Consider the following 15952-nt stretch of genomic DNA (forward strand, 5'->3'; position numbering starts at 1 on the left):
AAAACACATACAAACCCTTAACATTCAACAGTGTATGTCCATTCAATATTCTAACAACAGTAGAGTAGAAACTGTTAAGAAACCAGCTGGTGCACGTGTTCAGGCTTCTGTACCTTCTCCCCGATGGTAGAGATTGTACAAAAATCCTACCCAGACTCTCTCCCAACCTTGTAATCTTGCCTTCCCCATGGCCAATCTAACCTGCACATCTTTTGACTGTGGGAGGAAATCAAAGCACCTGAAGGAACCCATACAGACACAGGGAGAACGTGCAAATTCCATTCGGCCAGCCACCCTGGCGCTGTGAAACAGCAATGCTAACCATAGAAAAGAACTTTCTTGAATGTGGCAAGAAGAAGGTCAGCTAGCCAGTCATAGCAACAGATCCCCAGGAAACTATCACCCAAACTAAGATTTATTCAAATCAGCATTCAACTGGTTCAGAAATTAACAATGTGCCACTTGTCTGGTTTTAATAGCAAATAGGTTGCAAAGAACTCTGAGCTGTCGTACTGTACAGAAATTTTGCTTTTTTTTTGGAATCAAACACACTTTAATGAAAGTAAGTTCCATTTTGTCATTGTAAGCATAAAGGATGTCATTGGATCTTACAAGGATCACTGTGATGTAGGCCATGACAAGATGTGTGGAAGAATCAGGCAGCAAAGTAACTGTGAGGCCCACCTTGGTCTACCTTTTATGCTTTGAACAAGTTGCATGGTGAGATTCTTACTAGACAGCGGTAACTTGACAACTGACACCTTCTTAACAGCACAACTCACTTCTTTAATATTCAGCATCCCATTTTTCCAAACAAGTTCAATATCAGGAAAATGCAAAGAAACCTGGCAGATTCAGCTTGCCACTTGTTCAAAATTGCATTTCTGTTGGAAATTGGCACTAACATCTCAGGGCATGGTCCATCGGCACCAGCCTTAGGTACCTCACATCCATGGACATTGTCATCAACATTTGCCAGCCTCCAAGAACCCTGGGGTCTGAGTGTGATTTTTTTTTGGAGGTTCAGTGCAGACTGGATAGACCAAATGGCCAGCTTCCACACTGTATGGATCCTATGATCTCTATGAATGTGAGGTATCAAAGAGAAGATGGTGAAACATATTCTCGAAGACTGGAGAAGGACAGTGAACCTCTTCTAAAGTGCTGGATATTTTACCAGATAACTGTAGTGACAACTTCAGACCAGTAGTCAGAGTCTGGTATTGTGGCCTCCACTGTGGTTTTCAAAGGGAAAAGCAAGTCCAACATGGGCACCACTTGTCAGCGGGACCTCGGGGTCTCAAAGCAGGGTACCAAATTATGCCCATCTGCCATGTCCAAGGCAATTGTCAGCAACCATGCAGGGCAGCTCTGGACTGACTGTGCTTGTCTAGTTGCACAACAGGTTTTAAAAAGGTGCAAATCTTGCTGATGAATTCAGAGATATCTGGTGAGCGACAAGCTTGTTATAAAATATGGGTGTAATGTGTTAGGGGTGTAACAAGTAGTTAATGATGTAGGTTTGGCAAGGTACAGTAAGAAATCTGACTAGATCTTGCACTAACAAACCACTCCACCCCCCCCCCCCCCAAAAAAAAACAAAGCACCTCAGACTCGGCCAAAAGACACATGAAATTCATGCAAATACAGCTAAATCTGACTGAAAAACTACACAATAATCACAAACCGTAAAATCTGTCAAACAATCTGAAAGATAAGGAGGGAATTTGGACATTACAAAGTCTATGAGTGGCCATAGTTTAATTGTTTAATTTCCAAATCTCAGCTTGCACCAATTAGTACATTTCATTTGTAGGAACAAGAGATCACATACAAGAATATCCAGATGCCTTACGTTATTTGTGATAACAGTATGCAAGGAGTTAAAAAACACTCTTCAGGTGGGAAGAATTGCATAAGCAGGCCTAAGGCAAGAATGCCTTCTCAAGGAGAATGACAAAATATGTGAAAGTCAGCCATGCCTATGATGAACTGCTACATTTTACCTTGGTGACTGCAGAGAATGAGAAGACTCTTGACGAAAATGTATCCAGGTAACAAATGATGGGAACAGTTTAAGAATAACACATTGCAATGATAACTAGACAATTAGAAGTCTGTCCAACATCAACATGATCATTTGTGTCCTGTAGGAATATTCTTCATTTGACTAGATGAATATGGTTGCAGTGTTGTATTCAAACAGTTTGACACTATTTACTACAAAGCATTCTACATGATCGGTACCTATTCACCAGCTTAAACATACAATCCATTTCTGATGCAACATTGTGTTTTCCATTGTGTACCACCGAAAATATGCATAGAAACAATCATCAAGGCTTCTCTGATAGCACCTTCCAATCCTGTGACTTTGACTACCCAGAAGAAAAGGGCAGAAGATGTACAGGAACACAAACACTTGGAATCTTCCCCACAAGTCAACCACCAAGCTAACTTGAAACTAGATCATCTGTTGCTTTGTGACTATCCTGGAAATCCCTTCCTGACAGCATTGTAGTATACCTACAATCAGACAGACTGCAGAAGTTCAAGACTGCAGGTTAGATTGGCCATGGGGAAGGCAAGATTACAAGGTTGGGAGAGAGTCTGGGTAGGATTTTTGTACAATCTCTACCATCGGGGAGAAGGTACAGAAGCCTGAACACGTGCACCAGCTGGTTTCTTAACAGTTTCTACTCTACTATTGTTAGAATATTGAATGGACATACAAACTTTTACAATGGCAATTAAAGATGGACAAAAACACTGAGCTTGCCAGGGACTTTCACATATGCATGAATGTACAACCATACAAATTAGAGCTTACGGTAGGACATTCAGCCCCTCAAGCCTGCTCCATTATTCAATAAGATCAGGTTGATATGATTGCAACTATAAATTCACATTCCTGCCTACTCTAATTTTTTTACCCTCTTGTTTAATAAGAAACTGTGCATTTCTGCCTCAAAAGAAAATTCAATGTTTCTGTTTCCACTGCCTTTCCAGGGCAGTACTTTCAAAGACTCAACCATTTCCAAAAAAACAAAAGTCACTGCATTTGTCCTAAATGGGCAACTCATGATTGTAAACAGTAACCCTTACCATAAAAAGGGAAAATATCTCTCCACATCTACTCTGAAGATCCTCAAGATGTTGCATTTTCAATCAAGTCACCTCTTACTCTTCTAAACTCCAGCAGAATCAAATCTAGCCTATCCAACCCTTCTTTCTAACACAGCTCCTCATCCCAGCTATTAGTCTGGTAACCCTTCTTTGAATTGCCTCCAATGCATTTCTATCCCTTATTAAATAAGGTGACCAATGCTGAATACATTACACCAGATGCAGTCTTAGTTGTGTCCAGTCAAACTGAAGCATAATTTTCCTACTTTTATATTCCATTTAGGGCGGCACGGTGGCACAGTGGTTAGCACTGCTGCCTCACAGCGCCAGGGACCTGGGTTCAATTCCCGCCTCAGGCGACTGACTGTGTGGAGTTTGCACATTCTCCCCGTGTCTGCGTGGGTTTCCTCCGGGTGCTCCGGTTTCCTCCCACAGTCCAAAGATGTGCGGGTCAGGTGAATTGGTCGTGCTAAAATTGCCCGTAGTGTTAGGTAAGGGGTATATGTAGGGGTATGGGTGGGTTGCGCTTCGGCGAGTCGGTGTGGACTTGTTGGGCCGAAGGGCCTGTTTCCACACTGTAAGTCTAATCTAATCTAATCTACCCTTAGAATAAGTAACAACATACAATTTACTTTCTTGGTAATCTGCTGTATCTAATTTAAACATTGTCTGATAAGTGCATTAAAATACTCACATCCCTCTGCAAGTGAGAGCTCTGCACTCTCTTTTCATTCAGATAATAGGCCCATTTTTCCCAAGTTATACTCTAGTTGCTACATCTTTGCCGACTCACTTAAGCAATTCATATCATTTTGCAGTCGATAGAATTGAAGGTTGTTGCTGTAATGCCACTGTTAGAAATATCATCTTCCAGATAAGGCCCAGTCTGTGTCACAGAAATTCATCTGGCTGTAAAATATATTCCACGGAACAATTAAGGGTATAGAATTTTCCTGGTGTCCTGGTCAACACTACTCTTTCAACCAAGACCATCAAAAACTGAGATTTCTTTACCCATATAATAGTAATTACTCATCAAAAATGAAATAAATGTTGAGCATTTTATCATCCCTCTCATGTTATTTCAAAATAGTTCAGGTTCTGTCAATAGAATGCTCAAAAAAAATGTAATTGTACATGATCTTGCATTCCCTTTAGATTTTATTCAAAATTATCACTTACAATCAGTTCAAAACCCAAGCATGTTTAATAAGTTCACGCCAAGTTGGGATAAAACTATTCAAAAACAACTGTGAAAATCAATATCATTTGGTCCTATACCACGTAAATCAAAAAAATCCTTATCCAGGACACACATGACCTAAGCTAGCATTAATACTATGGACACTATAATCACATTCACTGCACCCAAAAGGGATCATAAATCAACTGGTCAATGAACATCATTACTCAAATCAGACTCTCAATTCTACTAGTGAATACTTTATAAACAAACATCAAGAATGTCCACTTGTGTAACACAGCTGAAGAAATGACAAATCACCACTCGACAGATAACTGTAGCCAGAAAGACCATTCATCATGCATTCATTATTTACATATTTTAATATATTAGAAAAACACATTTTTAAAGACACAAGATATAAATGTGATTATTGTTGACATCACAACACTTTTGCAGACACATGTAGCTTTATAATGCATTGATAACATTTTTGCAAATGTTTGCAAAATAAAGCACTACATCAATAATTCTGCCATAGAAACCAGGATTACTATGCCCATACTTTATTATGTCATAGCAACAGAAAATCAGTTCAACTAAAGTAAACCCCTAAAACAGCAGACCTTATGATCAATACCAACATTGTGAATCACTGAATATGATAGGCTTACAGTAATCAGTGGCACAATAGTGATAACATACAAACTGCTGATTTTCAAATACCATCATCTGCTTTTAATATTTGGGACTGTCATGGACTGAAATGCTTTTAAAAAGAAACAAAACACTGCCTTCAAAATGGCCACAGCTATCAACTGCTCACACAAGTTAGCCAAGCTCTGTGAAACCAATGCAAAATACACAAACAAAAACAGGGTGGAGAAGCATAGCAGGTTTGGAGGCATCTACAGAGAGAGAATGGAGTTCAAGTTTCAAGTCCAGTGACCCTTTGTCAGGACACGATAATACGCAAAACCTGAAAAACATTTTTAAACAGAACACATGGAAACTTCTCCACTCAGTCAGACAGGATGAAACCCTATTCGATGTGGATTTGTACCCTATACACATTTCACTTACTTAAGGTGAAGAACAGAAGATGCAATTACCAAGTTTGGAAACAAGTGAAATCAGACATTGAAATGCATAAACCATCTGTACAGAAGAGCAGGGAAGATGAATTTTTGACTGCAAAACTACAGAAAGCTCTCTAGCTTTGCCTCCCAAAAAGGATAAAGAATACAGTGGCAATACTAATTGGACAGAACTTCCAGCCAGCAAAAACATAAGTGGATCTGCAGTATTTACTACTGCAAAACACACAAAGCATTAAAACTGTGATCTCAGGTGATAACCATCACCTTTTAATGTGAATTCTTTCATCTTCCATTTAAACTAGACACATCACTTTTTGAACTTCTGCTCATCTTGTGTTTTTGTTATTTCCCCCAGGATTATCAGAAAATAAAAATGCTCTCTTTCATTCAAGAAAATTTTGTAATAGGCTCCTTATTCTAGAAGTAATATTGGGTAGTTACATTTCTACAAGAGAGAGAGATATTGCTTTCCACTTTGTGGCGAATCAAGGAGGAAGAAGAGAGGGAAGCTAATTCACCCACCTTCACCTGGTCAGAACACTAATTTTTCATTTCAGATAGAAAACAATTAGTATATTTAGCTCATCTACCTACAACATTCCCTGGCACACTTCTAACCACTGTACTACAGAATTATTGCAGCACAAATGGAAACCACTCAAATTTTGTATATGAACTGGCTCTCCAAATAAGCAAGTCACCTCATGCCTTTCTGCCTTATCCATTACCAGAATCCCACGTGTTGATAGATTTTGCTAAAATCTACCAGTTTCACATTCTTACCAATGGTGAAAAAAATTATTTTGCATTTCGGCTTTACATTGTTTCCCTTAATTGAGAAATGTTACCATGGGTGCTTACATTATCACAAAGCTGGTCCCTTTTTTCTAAAAGCTGTCCCTTTTCTCAATGATACTGTGCCCTTGATTTTTTTTTCAGAGGGGTCATAAAACTCTCCTGGTTCCAATTAGACTGGTTTGGTACAGAGATTAAAGGGTACTGAGAGGCCTTTTTGTTTATATGTAAACAGATGAGACTTCAGGCCAAAATGGTCATGTTTTAGAAGTAACCTGTATAATGAAAGGGGAGTGGTCAGCTCTCTAGCTGAGCAGTTCAGCCCAGAACCAATTAAAAGTTCAGCAATGGACTGTGTGAACAGGCTCTGGATTCTGGGACCACATGATTTGTAGGTTTGGTCCAGCATTCTGATTCTGTACCAACAGAGGAAAGGAAGTGTTACTAGTTTTGAAGATGATTTAATTGTGAATTTTTATGTAGTGAAACTTTAAGCCCATTCAGTTGTTAATGTGTTTCAAATTTGCACCTTTCTCCATGTATCACATAATTTTGACATATTATTATCACAAAGCTGTTCCTTTTCTCAAGGACACTGTGTTCTTGGTTTTTCTCAGTGGGGTAATAAACCGCTCTCAGTGCTGATTAGTCTGGTTTGGTACAGAGATTAAAGGGTAATGAGAGGCATTTTTGTTTAGATGTAAGCAAATGAGACTTCAGGCCAAAGTGATCATGCTTTAGAAGTGACCTGTATAATGGAAGGGGAGTGGTCAACTCTCTAGCTGAGCAGTTTAGTTTAGTTCAGTCCAGCCCAGACCTAGTTGGGAATTGAACAGTGAGCTGTGTGGAAACAAATTCTCTCTCTGCGCCCTTCTAACTTCAACTTGTAAGCATCTGTTCCTTTTTTTTAAAAAAACTTATTTTTTTAAATGGGATTTGCTTATTGAGACTGTTGTATATATTCAGAACAGCATAATTAAGTCTAGTTTGGATAGATGAAGTTTGGTAGGGGTTCTTTATTCGGCTCTTTGCACTTCACTGTTAATAAATTTGTTCTTTGTTAATAAATTTCTGGCTGTTTTTAAAACCTAGTAGGCAACCTAGGTAACTTACTCTAGGTAATTTTCACAGTACACAGCTCAGCGAACAGAACCACAACAACGAGCTCTCGAGCTACAAATCTTCTCACAAACTTTGAACGGTACACATACTGAAACAAATTGCAAAGTTATGGTCTGGCTTGCCTGCTCAACAACGTTTTGAGTGGTCTGGCCTAGTGCAAAACATTTGTGCAGAAAAAAAAAATCGACAAATCAAACTTCTCCATAATCTTTGTAATTTTAACAAGTATTATATTCCTTCTCAACCTTTTCTTTGGGTGGTAAATAGACCTAAAGCAGCATCCCTCTTGTGCCAAAACCAAGCTGCACACTGAACAAGGACAGGTGTAAAACTTGCAACTGAATCAAAAAATTCCAAGATTAATCCGATTGCAGACACCTATGCACATGATCCAGCCACTTTCAAATCAGACATCGTTGCAGTCAGTCTGTCCTCTCAACTGGACATAAAAGATCAATGTACTACATTGATGGTTTTCTTGCACTATGTTCAACTAACTACATTAGAACAGGTTACTTAGTCATTGTTACAATACTATTTGTGAGATGTTCCTTGGTGTGGCTTGGTTTCAACATTTCCTGCAACAGTTCACTTCAAAATTTTTAATTATCTGTCAAGTGGTTTGGAACAAAGAGCTCATGAAAGGCATGATATAATTGCAAGCTTTTTTTTTCTTTATACCTTGTATGTTATGACATTCATTATGCATCCAACAATTTGCTTTCCTTTTTAACAATTAGGAACACAACAAACCAGGCAGCAGCTGGATGTGGACAAATCGACATTTCAGGAATGGAGCTGGGGGTAATGAGAGCTGCAGATAAAGGCGGAGTGGGGAGAAGGTCGGAATGATGAGGTAGTGATTGTGAACATAGGTGGTGCGACCGACCTGGTTGATCGTTGGGAGGTATGTATTCAGTTGGTAGCTGGAAGGATGGGTTGGTAATAGGAATTAAATTGGGGGTGGGGGATTGGGGATGGCTGGAGAGGAAGGGATTATGGGAAGATTATTTGAAACTGGAAAACTCAATGCTGGCACAAACCAAGGAGTGGCATGAACCAAGGAGTGACAATGGGAATGGTCCTTGCAGAAGACAGAGAGGGATGGGAGGTGAAGATGTTCTTAGTGGTGGGGTCTAGTTGGTGTTAGCAGAAGTGTTTGAGGATGATATATATTGAGTGCAGAGACTAGTGGGGTGGAAGGTGAGGACATGTGGGAAATCCTGCCCTTATTACGTTTGGAGGTAATTGTAATGTTGATGGGTTTTCAAGATTTTTCCACTAAAATGTGAAGTAAGTGTTTCCTGCTCTGACACCTCAAGTCTAATTGTTGAACCTGGCTGCAGGTGGCTAAAAAGACCATGAATAATTCAGAAGAACACATTGACTATAAGTACTACAAAATTATAAAGCATGGATTGGTCCTCAGCAGGAGTTGCCTTATGAGGCAAGGTGCACCTGATGATGTTAAAGTCATATTTTTAATAACTGGATTAAGACTGTGCTTATTAAAAGAAGCTGCTCACACCTAACATTGGCCCTTCCACAGGGTCACATATTTCAGAATTTCATTATTTCAGAAGTATAATATATTTTTCACATGGACTAAGTAGGTTGCCACGGTAAACAATTAAAAAGTCTAAAAGATCGCCATTACCTGGCAAACATCAATAGGAAAACAGAGACAAAATCAATTGCATTTATCTCATTGAGGGTCTGCTTCAGAGGGTTAACATTATTAACCCACACATTATTAATAACACAGCACTATTAATATTAATCTAACAAATTATGTTCAGCAACTCCTACACTCCAGCTGCAAGATCTGTCAGTCAATATCTCAACACAAATAATATTTCACACTCACATTAAAGCAGCCAGAAGTACAACTCAGGTGCCAGGTATTGTCACTGTGAATGCCACACTAGAATCTTTAATTGTGTTATCTGCATTCCCCTACTTTAACCTTATAACCTAACACTGCTGCAGTTAGTGGTTTTTAAGATCTATTGTGGTGTAATGATGTAACCCACCATAATACAAAACAAATCCATATTAAATCAGAGTGCAGAAAAATATTTTTGTAACAAGTTAAGACTCAATATGTCACATAGAAACAAGACTTAAATGGGTCATGTCAAAATAACAACTCAGGTAGCTTGTACAGATACTTCTCCCACATGTTTTTCTCTATTACTCTTACATCAACATATTGGAGATTATGACTCCAGGAACACATTATGAGTTCGATCTTGATACATAAACCTTTCATGGATTAATAACTTTTACTTTACTGAACAGATATTTAAACAAAATTTGATCTGTCAGATCTCAATAACATGTGTAGCAAGTGCAAGTCTTAAACAGTAGGGTAATGTTATATACTGATTTCAATTCATGAACAGTTATGACAAGCTTGAATACATACAGATGAAGAGTTTAATGATACAAGAATGCTTCCGTATACAAATAGAGTTAAACTGTACGCCAAACAGATAAGAAATCTAATTTGACCTGGACTCATGTCACTACTTAAAAGGAACTAACAAATGTACCTTTTGGATGCAAAGGTAGAGCTCATAATATACTATTTCTTTGCAGCATACTGAGGAATTCTTGCCATAAAATGATCAATAACACTTCCAGTTCAAAAACAAGAATACATGCACCAATTAATATAATGGAGTCAAAAACAATACGTATCACTAAATATCTTTCTCCAAACATTAAAGTTTTTCATATTTTCATTAAAAGGAATGCTTCCATCCTTAATGAGGCTATTATTCATTGGTCTTCTCTGATTTGACAATTTGCAGTTTTTTCTCCTCTGACAAAATTTTACATTGGTGTAATAGAATTGCTGCCTCTGTCTGAATGTGATCATGCAATCCATCTAATCATATAATCAGAGACACAATAACATGCTTCTTATCTAACACACATTTTTCAGAAAGCACTTGGAACAGTTAACTCGAAAAGCACTTCTCCACTTTGACTTAACTGTAAAAAGGCTTGTTCTAGCTGCATTCTGTTCATCATTCTTGTTCCTCAAAATTAAAACACTACATGGAAGAGTTTAGGAATCTCCAGTTTTTGAAATGCTGTTCTAATAATTTAGAAGGAAATAAACATTGCCAAAAGTACCTATTACTGTCCAAATGTGATGTTTACTAACTAACTGTGTTTTGTAATCTAAAATTGTACAAAAACCATATGCTAATTTACGATATGACTTGTGGTAATAGTTTAGTTTACATACAGTAACTGTACAACATTTATGTTATTCAAACTTATTTGGTTGAGCACATTATGTTCAACCACACACAACTTTAAAATCTCACCCGTTTATGTCGACCAGTGTTTTGAGAATATTATGCGTTTTCCTGCATAAGCAATGCTTCAGGACAATTTTCACAATAATGAATGCATAAGTTACATACTAAGTATATGTTCATTTCCTTTCGACGTAGCAATGTACAAACTGCTCAGAATGGAGAGAGGCGGGTTTAATTTTTACAAGATTCCAGTAACATCAGCATAGTGCAAAACTCATCTACATCCAGATCACAAAAATTGACCAAACATGTTCCGACTACTATCGTTTTGTAAAATGGCTACATTTGAACAATGCTGACCATCACTACAAGCTATTATTGCAAATAGGCCAGCTATTTTCGCCTACAAGACACTAGTTACGAAAGAATAACATCAGCTGCCTCCTATTCTGGGTTACGCATCCAGAACTGAAAACAACGTCGGCAAAATTAATTTCCATTACAAACAACTCTTACCAAATTAAGAGTAAATAAATAAACACGCACAAGTGACAGGTTAACAACACTGTACCTCATACATATCCGATTCACTCAGAGAAGCGGCACCAACACAGTCTGTTGCATTCCCGTTGGGGGGGGGGGGGGGCGGCGGTTGTGGAATGTTTTAAAAATGTAAATTATTTCCATTTTTACTGAATATGAACTTTATTTTAAAGCACCCTTCACTCTCCTTCCAGCTCCCCCCGCCTCCCATAAACAAACCCCGCGTCCTCTGCATCTGTAAGACTCACCGAGCAGCAGTAATTTGAGCTCTCGCCGTGCATCCCGCTTGTCTCTCCGGAGCTGCCTTTCGATCTCCGCGTTGATCCTTTTGGCTTCTTTCGCCTCTTCGCTAAGGCAGCACGCCATGATGGAGTCGAGAGTCATGTAGCCGACTGGTGTGGAGTGTCTTTCTCCGCGACCTGTGTGTGCTTGGAGCTGGTGGGAGGGTGGGGGGCTCTCCTCTCAGTATTCCACGGTCTGACTAAACATGGAGAAATCACTTGGAGTTTCAGAAGAGCTGAGGGGGTGGAATGGTGAAGAAAGACGATCAATTTCTGTTTCCTCTCCAAGAGAAGGCACGAGCCGTGAGAGAGAGAGAGAAGGTCTGACGCTGATTCTTTTGCAATCCAGAGCTGGCCAGGGGAGGGTCTCTGATCTCTCTCTCTCGATGTTGTCCTCACGCTCTGTAAAGGGATGTAACGATATCCTGCGGCAACCTCTTTTCACTGCTCTTGTTTTGCCCCCCCTCTCTCTCTCTCTCACATAGACACTGACATAAAATCGCCCGATTGTTGGCCCGTTCACCACGAGCACTTTCCTCTCTCAACGTCCGCAGCTAGTTTCCGAAAACGAGCAGAGGGACAGAGACAGCTTGCTGCTGCTACCGCTTTCCGCTAGATCCACGGGCGTGGTAAACTGGAGCGAAAATGGCGGATAGCAGCTCCCTACCTCTGACTGGGAGCAGGGAATACAACTGCAAAATTACATGCATTGCACACACCTTGGGAACACTTTTTATTTTAACAAAAGCACAACAAAATGAAAATATAGACGTTGGACAACGCTTTCTCTTTTATTTTCATCTTCCTCCTCAATATTGTACATTTTGCCACTTTTATATTAGAATGTAGCTTCCTCGTCTCTGATTTTATTTGAAACGATGGTGTCTCACTGCATAAAATTAATCGAGAAAGGGCGGATTTTATGACTAAATAGAGAGGTTTAAATGAATTATGTTGGCGGTGCATAGAAAACTGTAATACAAGTAGCAAATCTTCAGCCATAATTTTTCCCCTGCCGAGGTTTATCAATAGAACATCATTTGATGTTACAGTAGTTGAGAGCTGATTGAAATAGTCAGTGTTATGATGTGATGTTGGTTTCAGACAGGGTAGACGGTTTCCAATGGCCTGTTCCATATTCCAGTGACCAGAATGTCCGCGGATTGACACGAGGGCACTCCTTATCCGAATTCAAATTTATCCCGAAACACTGAGACCAACGTTACTCAAGAATGACAAAATGTTCTTAAGTGAACCTACACTTTCATCTGTTTGAATATCCCATATTGATATTGACTAATAAAGACCATGGTATAATTTCTTGTACAAGATTCAATGACACAAGCGCATTTCTACACAAAAGTAATGGATACTGTTGCTGTGTTCGTTTCGTCATTTTTATGTTTTGGGGAAGACGTTACAATATCGAAAGGCTGCAGTAGCGGTAACCATAACTTTAACATTGAGATTAAGTTAACAAAAACTCAAGTTATTTATTATAAGTAGCCATACTATAATTCTATATTAAAGTTTTGGTATTTACACTGTTAAGCACGATCTTGCCAGCCTTGACTTATTGTGAGGTTGGGGGTGTATTGCGTACTTGTCCTGCAAGATGCAAAGTGCCGTTTACATTGCTAACCTGTTTTAATCTGTACAGTTTCACAAGATCCCCGATTAACGTCAGATTTAGTGTTCACAGAGTGGGTGTCATGCAAGAGATACTTTCCAGCCCAATAGATCTATATTTTCGAAACTAGTAACATGCGGTCACGTTAATATAGGTGTTAGGGAAAAAAAATCCCTTTTGTGAGTTGTGCAGTTGTTTTGGAGATTATCTTGTAACACTCATATTTGACGACAATTTCATGTGAAGAGTTGATTGAGACACAATCGCGATTTCCTTGAGCTTGGTGTTCTTCGTTCTAAACCATTGTGGTTACACAATTACTCGACGTTATTGGCAAGCAGGTCTCCTTGCTCCTGATGGTAACCTATCCACAATTCACCAGTTAGACTTAAACACGCACAATCATTGTAACGATTGTTAATATGTCCATATATGCAATCGCATAATTTCACCAAGTGATAACATTAACCACTGTTGAGTACAATGATAAATTATTGTATGATAAGCACCATGCATTTTTTTATTCCTTCCTGGGATATGGGTGTCAGGTAGCTGGGCAAATATTGCCCTTGAACTGAATGGCTTTCTAGGCAATTTCAGAGGGCACTTAAGAATCAAATTACTTGCAAATTGATCTGGATGTAGGCCAAACGCTGACAGCAGGTTTTCTTCCTGACAGAGCACTGATGAACCAGATTAGTGACAATGTAACCATTAGACGACTTACCTTTTAATTACAGGTTTTTATTGAATTCAAAGTTCATGTCATGGTCAGATCTGAACCTACATCTTCAAAATAACAGATCTGAACCCACATCCCCAAAATATTACTTTGAGACTGGTTTCCCACTGTTATATCTCCATCTCCTCTGAAACCCAATCTGAAATCACGTACTGTATCAATCTACCAGATTGTTATATAACTGACTTTTGTGGACTTTTACTGCTAACTTATTCCTTCCCATCCCCCTTCACTTTGTAACTCACTTATATTTCCTTGTATGTGAATCTTTGTGTAGATGTGCATGACAGGGTCAATATCTTTTTACTGAGTTTGTCTAGATGAGGGTGGGAGCTACAAAATGGATAAGCTAACTGATCATTGCACAATGGTACAGGAAGCCATTCAAAAGAGGGCAGTAAGAAAGAATATATTGGCAAAAAGGGGCAGCATAGTTAGGAAATTGACACTGTTCTCTGCAGCAAAGAACAGGCTGCACTGTCAACTTACTGTGTGGTTCAACAAGCAGTGTGGGAGAAGTAGGTTCCAGTTTGTGGACCATTTTCACCAGTAGTGGGGAAGATGGCATCTATACCAATGGGACAGTTTCACCTGTACCATACTGGGCTGGTTTTCTTGCTAGCTTCAAAACTACAGAATTAGAGAGGATTTTAAACAAAACAGAGGGGGCAAGGGATTAAATTTGAGAAGATGTGGTAAACCAAATAGTAGAATTGAGCCAAAAAGAAAAATACTAATAGACAAAATGATAAACAGACCATGTCAGGAAACTTAAAGAGTACAAGTCTAAGGGTTGACTGACAAATAAGGCTAGAGTTTTCAAAGTGAGTAAAAACATAAAACTTATGTATCTGAATGTACTTAGCATTGAATCTTAACAAATGAACAGAGAATGCAAATAGAATTGGGTAAGTGTGATCTGGTAGCCATTTCAGACACATGGATGCAGGTGACATTGAATGGAACAAGAATCTTGAAGCTTGCAGGACTTTTAGAAATCATTGGAAAGTTGGAAAAGTTGGAGGATGGCTCTGTTAGTTAATGATGGCATTTTCACAATGGAGAAGGATGACCTAAATTCAGGAAACCAAGTTGTGGGAACAGATTAGTGAGAAATGAGAAATAATAAAAGCAAGAAGCCACTTGTCGAAATGATGAAAGGCAGTATGGTCACATAGCAATTGGCACTGCTGCCTCACAATGCCAGGTATTGGGTTCAGTCATAGCTGTGGGTGACCCTGTGTGGAGTATACATATTATTCTGTGTCCATGTGAGTTTCTGTCAGGTGCTCCAGTTTACTCCCACTGTTCAAAGATGAGTAGGTTAGGTAAATTGCCTGCAGTGTCTAGGGGTGGTGCAAGCCAGATGGATTAGTCGTGGGAAATGCAGGGTTATGGAGATAGGGCGCGGGGTTAGGTCTGGATGAGATGCTCTTCGGATGATTGGTGCAGGCTTAATGGGCAGAATGGCCTCTTTCCACACTCTGGGGATTCTATCGTGTATATGGCCTGTATCAGTAACACATGGTAGGATAGAACATAAAGGAAGAAATTATGAGAACTTATCAGAAAGGCACAGTGATACTCATGGGAAATCTTAATCTACATTTAAACTGGAAAAGTAGGATGAGAAAAGATAGTTGAGATAAGAAGTTCACAGATTTCAGATAATTTCTTCAAACGGCATGTTCTGGAGTGGACCAAAGACAGGCAAACTAGACTTGATATCATACAATGAGATAAGATTAATTGATGATTAATTAAATGAAGGTTTCCATAAAAAACAGTGACCATAGTATGATTGCAGTTCACCTTCAGTGTGAGAGGGAGAAAAGAGGGGTCTGAGACTATTTGTAAAATTCAAAGAAGGGGGTTATGAAATCACAGCTGGCTAAAGTGAATTGATAAATTAAGTTAAAGGCTAAGTCAACAGAACAATGGCAAACATTTCATGAGATATTTCAAAACAGACAGAATAAATATTTCCAACGATTAAGAAAAGCTGCAAGGGGCAGACCCATTTTCAATAGTTAACTCAAAAAGTCAGGGATTACACCAAACTAAAAGAAAAATAATATCACTGTGCAAAGACAGGTGGCAATTTATTTTCTCTCAGAAGATTATACATCTTTGGAACACTCTTCCTAAAACAGTA

At 38.9% G+C, this 15952-nt stretch overlaps 1 protein-coding gene across 4 annotated transcripts in view; it reads right to left on the reverse strand.

Annotated features, from left to right (window-relative positions):
- Window positions 1-12056, reverse strand: part of LOC132823904 (guanine nucleotide-binding protein G(q) subunit alpha) — a 211835-nt gene extending 199779 nt beyond the window's left edge. For all 4 annotated transcript variants that reach the window (XR_009645612.1, XM_060838036.1, XM_060838024.1 and 1 more), the window contains exon 1: window positions 11393-12056. Coding sequence is in view for 3 of the 4 variants with exons in the window: in XM_060838036.1 (XP_060694019.1) it covers window positions 11393-11528 (136 nt within the window). In the remaining variant the exon portion in view is untranslated. The remainder of the gene's footprint in view (window positions 1-11392) is intronic.
- Between the last annotated feature and the right edge of the window lie 3896 nt (window positions 12057-15952).

Source organism: Hemiscyllium ocellatum, chromosome 2 (genome assembly GCF_020745735.1).
Source record: "Hemiscyllium ocellatum isolate sHemOce1 chromosome 2, sHemOce1.pat.X.cur, whole genome shotgun sequence".
In the NCBI taxonomy this organism is placed as follows: domain Eukaryota; kingdom Metazoa; phylum Chordata; class Chondrichthyes; order Orectolobiformes; family Hemiscylliidae; genus Hemiscyllium; species Hemiscyllium ocellatum.